This window comes from Vicia villosa, linkage group LG1 (assembly GCF_029867415.1).
Source record: "Vicia villosa cultivar HV-30 ecotype Madison, WI linkage group LG1, Vvil1.0, whole genome shotgun sequence".
NCBI classification, from domain to species: domain Eukaryota; kingdom Viridiplantae; phylum Streptophyta; class Magnoliopsida; order Fabales; family Fabaceae; genus Vicia; species Vicia villosa.
This window is the reverse complement of record NC_081180.1, coordinates 136004774-136010419: the sequence shown is the minus strand read 5'-3', so window position 1 is coordinate 136010419 and position 5646 is coordinate 136004774. Positions and strand designations below refer to the sequence as shown.

The 5646-nt window shown below is 40.5% G+C and overlaps 1 protein-coding gene across 1 annotated transcript; it reads right to left on the bottom strand.

Annotated features, from left to right (window-relative positions):
- Nucleotides 1-3923: 3923 nt before the first annotated feature.
- LOC131644272 (protein EXORDIUM-like 5) lies at nt 3924-5322 on the bottom strand. Its single transcript, XM_058914728.1, has one exon. The coding sequence runs from the start codon at nt 5117-5119 to the stop codon at nt 4076-4078; it is 1044 nt and encodes a 347-aa protein (XP_058770711.1). The 5' UTR covers nt 5120-5322; the 3' UTR covers nt 3924-4075.
- Nucleotides 5323-5646: the final 324 nt, after the last annotated feature.

Below are 5646 nucleotides of genomic sequence, written 5' to 3'. Positions count from 1 at the left end.
ATGCTCTTTTTCTCTTTTGAACAATGGTTTTTACTCAAATATAAGGTTTACATTATCCATTTATAAGGTTCCATTGTTGTCATGATGGTAAGGATGGGAGTAAGGTTATTTCTCGTATGGTGTCTCATCTTAAGATGTTACACCTATGTAGTGATGAACAGAAAGAAATTTATATGGAATGCAATTGAGAATAATCAGGATTTATTTATGGCATTCGAGGAGGCTTTGAGGGTGGTTGAGCAATGGTTATGTGGAAGGCCTATGAGCATTCATGCCTTGAGTCAGGATTGTCATCATCATGATGGTATGGTTCGTGTCACTCATGGGACAAGGGAGGTCAGGAGTCACAATATGGTATTGTTAAACCATCCATAATAGACTCTGATTACCTCGAAACAAACAATGGGCTTATTTTGGATTAAAGGTTGTTAGAAAGAGACCTTGTAACACCTATTTTCACCGTGAAGAGTATTATCTCTTAGTTTTTGTACAGGTGGTTAAGCCTCAGAATAAGTGGGATCGCAGGTATGGAAATCGGAAGTTCTTGCAACAATACCAACTTAGACTCTTTGGCTACTTGGAGAGACATATATGGTCTTCCCAAGTTAGTTGATAGTGTGTTGGGCAACTCTGAGCAAGATAACTTGGGTTGTGGGGGAGTTCATATTGAAGATAAATATAAAAATATGAGCTCTAATATCAAGCAATGCCTCCAAAAGGTTGTTGATTTCCATTTCATAGTTGATGTGTAAGTGTTGGGTTCATCTCGAGTGACCCCCTATAATGGACATAAAATAAAGGCTTTGGAGGCTAAATACTCATACATACCACCTCCCTCTATACCAACCATCTTGTTTTCTGAAGCTCCCGTAATGGCTGATGTGCATTCTATGTTTTAGTTAATTAAATCATTCCTCAAAGGGACGTCATGTGGTAAAGATGGTTTGCGTGCTTTGCATATATTAGACGCACTGTATGGACAAGGTTATGTTGTGGCACCAGATCTTTTATATGCAATCATTGTAGTTGTTAGCTTATGTCTAAGAGGAAGATGTCCCATGAGTTTGGCAGAGTTTGTTGCCTCTACACCCTTGACGCTGTTATTAAAGCCTGATGGTGGAATACGACCAATTATTATGGGTTCTATTTGGAGGCGGTTGGTATCCAAGGTGGCTATTAAATGGGCCATTAAAGACTTGGAACATTATCTCAATGACTTTCAATTTGGGGTTGGGGTATCGAGTGACATTGAGGCCATTTTGCATAGTGCCACAGGGTGTTAAGCCAGCGACACGAAGATGGTTATTTGGTTATGCTTACGATAGATTTCTCGAACGCTTTCAACATGGTAGATCGATCATCCCTATTGTGTGAGGTAAGGGTGGGATGCCCATCTATTTTTTGTGGTTTGAGTTTCTTTATGGCAAAGCTACAAGGTTGCACCTTGGGAATGGACATATCACGTCAGCCAATGAGTGCAACAAGGTGACCCGTTAGGTCCGCTTCTTTTTGTTCTTGTGTTACACCCACTCATTCATCAGTTCAAAGACAATTGAAGGTTTCTTCTTCATGTTTGGTATCTTGATGATGGAACTATTATAGGGGGTTCAGAAGATGAGGCTAAATCCCTTGATATCATTCGGGAGACAAGTCTAAGATTAGGTCTCGAAAGGAATATTGGTAAGACTAAGATCTTTTGCCTTTCATGTGATGGTAGTTAACTTCGTGAGGATTTGTTCCCATCGGACATTAGGAGGCCGATGTTGGGGAAAAAGTTTCTTGGAGGGGATGTTAGTCAGGATGACAACTTTATGAAATGGCTGTCCATGAAGAGAGCTTCAAGGGTTATTGAGCTAATATATGTTCTACCACAACTAAGAGATCCTCAAAGTGAGCTTCTTCTACTTCGATCCTGCATGGGTATTGCCAAAATAATTTTTGGCCTAAAAATGTGTTATCCCAATTGTAGTATTATAATTACAAAGGGCATCTCCTAGAGCGATGCCTTTATACCTTCCAAGGGGTGGCGACGAATGAATGTCGCTCAAAGGGAGGTATCACCTTGCCCCATGGAGTTTCCTATCGACCTGTCATAGGAAACATGGGATAAGGCGTTTATGGATAAAAGGAAGTCAAGGTCATTACTGACCCACGTCTCCCTTGGAAATAGGTGTTTAACGGTCCACCATTGACTGGGTTGGCAGCGACCATTTTCAAGAAAATCGTAGGCCTAAAGAGCCTCTATAAATAGCTCTCCCAAATGGGACAGAAAATACAAACTCTAAATCATACACACTTTCCACAAATTAAAGAGCACCCGACTTATTACCGTCTTAACACACATGACTGACCCAACCGCCTGCCACCAAGCATCGCCAGCCATCATCAAGGCCTACCTCACGTGAGCTGGTCCTTTAAACTACCTGAAAACACCATACATGCCTTCAAGCCGCCGTGAGCAAGCTCTCACAACCAAAACATGTTATATACCTACTAAGGTCTCTGAGTCTCCTGGCCTTTGTATAGGGAACACGCACACCTATAATTTTTTGACCAGTACACACCAATCATATGGAGGAAGCATCTATTTTGTTTGATAAAGAGTTGCGAAAGACAGTTGAAGACATTGTGGTTGGTGGAGGTCCTTGCTTCTAGGACCTTTAATGGAGGGTGACTTCTTTACCCATTAGAGTTAAGGTATTGGGTTCGTATTCGGGAGTAGAGGCTTCCTCATACAGTTTTGTGACTTCTAGGGCTCAACCTTAGGTGTTATAAAATCATATATTAAGAAACATGGGTATATGGTATGGGCTCGAATTTCAGCAAAACTTTGGATGGTCTTAGGATTGCGATTCCAGATTTTGACCTTAGCAGATTTACTAGCAAGGACATCGTCCCTCCTAAAGAACAACATGTTTTGGCGAATGCACTTTTTAGTAAAATTATTAAGGACATGAATGTAAAGTTTGACATGACCACAAGACAGAAAGTAGTTTTTGGTTGTTTGCAAGTCACACATACTCATGACTTTCTCCTTGCTATTCCTATTGATGGGTCAGGACAACATATGTCTTTGACGAAGTATCGTACTATCCTAAGATACAATCTTATGATTCATTTATTTCCTATTGATGAGGTTTGCCTTATTTGTCATAAGGCGTGTTTGGATACATTTGGGGAACACATGATTCATTGAAAAGAGGCAGATGTGAAGATTTATGGTTGTGTCATAGGTTGTGTCGAGGTTTGTCTTTAAAGTAGTTTCAGAGAAGGTTGAAAGGCTGAGAGAACTTAAAACATTTTCTATGCGGTTGTTAGAAAAATTGGATTCCACACCTTTAAAATTACTTTTTGACTCTTCTGAAAATCAAACCAAATATACTATGATTATATTAAATTGTCGGAGAATGGTCGGAGGTCTGGCTATGTCTCTTGTGTTGGACCTATGAGCCTGGTGATGGGTATTCTAGGATGTAAGAATTGGTTTAACGCCAAACATGGTTGAAAAGATGAATTGGAACGCAATCCTTCTCAAACCCATAACTAAGCAAATGTTTGAGAAAAAGACAAAAACAAATTGCATGTATGATAGGGTAGCACCTCCACATGAAGAGGAAAAGGTCACATCAGCCAAGAGAGGAAAAAGCCAGCAGATGCACTTTGAGAACCCACACATTTAAACTGTTTTAATGTATGCAAGTGGCACATGATCATTAATGAAATCATCACTTTCTAATATCAAGATGTTAAAACCTATCAATTTCATCTAAAAAGAACTTTCAATTTTCAATAACAGCCCATTTTCATTATTAACAAAAGTGACTAATTTGAAGCATAAGTTGTTTGCTAGCAGGAATAGCAAAACTCATGAGTTAGGACTGCACAAAATAACAGGGCAAAGTATAAAAATTAAAAAAAAGCAGTTCTAAAAATATTATAATTTTCCTCAAGTAGAGAAAATAAAATTACATAATATACAGAATACAGTAGTGGCAGGTATAGCTAGTAGAAAACCATAAGGAAGGACTAGGAAGGTAGGGAATGAGGTGAAAGAATGAATAGTTTAAGTTTCATCTCAATTCAAATCAATAGCATTGGGACCCGCACAAGCATTCAAAATAGGGCTCCAAACCCATTGGATCAAAAACTTTCGATTCCTAAGCCCATTAAGATTAAACGTTCTTCCAACTTTATCCTTCGTCACTTCCCCAATGTAACCGCCACCACCGCCGGTACCGTACAATCCTTCACACAAATCGCCGATCTCCGTCGGCGCCGTTGGATCCTCACCGGCGTACCACGCGTTCACCAACGGATTCGATGAAAGTTCCGCTAATTCATGAGCGATCACGCTCACCATTCCGTCTACTCCGACGTTGCCGTTCGGTGGTGAGAGTTTCCCCGGTCCACCTCCCGCCATGTACTCCGGCACCGCGAATGGATACGCGCAAACTTCCGGACACTGTGTTCCGGAGTTTCCTACCCAAGCGTAGGGTAGCGTGTAACCTACTTTGGATGGAAAGGTGAAGTAGTGGAAACCACACACCGCGCGGCAGTATTCGTCCATCGTAACATCCTCCGCCGTTAGAACTAGGTAGATTCCCTTCCGGTGATCGACTGGAAAAGGTTTGGATCGCACTGCAGTTGCGATTACGTCCTGGATTGACAATCGCGTTAGATGCTTCCCGTTGGAGTAGCGTCGGTCGGCGTATTCTCCGGCGATGGAGACTGAGCTGGAGATATTTGCGCCGGTTTGGTCGGTGTAAAGTGAAACGGTGCGCCACCAGTCGGAAACAGAGGGATGAGGCGCGGTGGTGTCGGAGATTGAAAGTAGAAAGTCTTTGATAAGCTGTTTGTGAGGTCTAGCCCAGTTTCCGTACCAGATTAGGTAGATGTTGATCGGAGAAGAGAGAACCGGTCCCATGTGGTACTTGAGTTTAACAAGATCTGAAGATCCCTCAAAACGTTTAGAAGAAGATAGGGTTCTTAGTGGTGGAAGTGGAATTTTAGGATTGAATTTTGTGTTTAGCGTTTGAAAATCTCCATTCTGTTCACTTACTGCAAGTGAAAAGAGCACGAGTATGGAAAGAAATAGAAGCAAACTTTGTAGCGGTGACATGTTTGTTAAAATGCCTGTGAGAAAAAGTTAGAACTGTGAAGAGAGACACTCACTTCACTTGCTATTTGGGGAGTGATGAATTGAAATTTAGGTGATATTTTAATGGGGGAGACGGTGGAGGAAGGTTAAGATTTATCGAGATTATAGCAAGATTATATAGTAAAGTAATAATGTAATGGAGAATGGGAAATGGGGAGGTATTTGATTGGGAGGGAAATGGGCTGGAGACAGCTGCCATGTGTGGGCGCACTTTACTGGCCAAAAACAATCATAAATATCTATCTACTTTTTTTTGTTTTTGAAAAATTTGAAAAGTGCATATAGATATTTTGTGTGTGTGATTCTAAATTTCTAATCTTGTTTTGACTGATACTGTAGAAAATGAGTATGAAAGGTAATTAATCATTTTACAATGGGAATCTTACTTCAACTTTACTTGGTCCTTTGTGTTGGTATTGTAGCTGTATGATTATTTAATGTGCTAACCCTTTTGTTTTTAGTGGTTGCTTTTATTTTATTTTTTACTT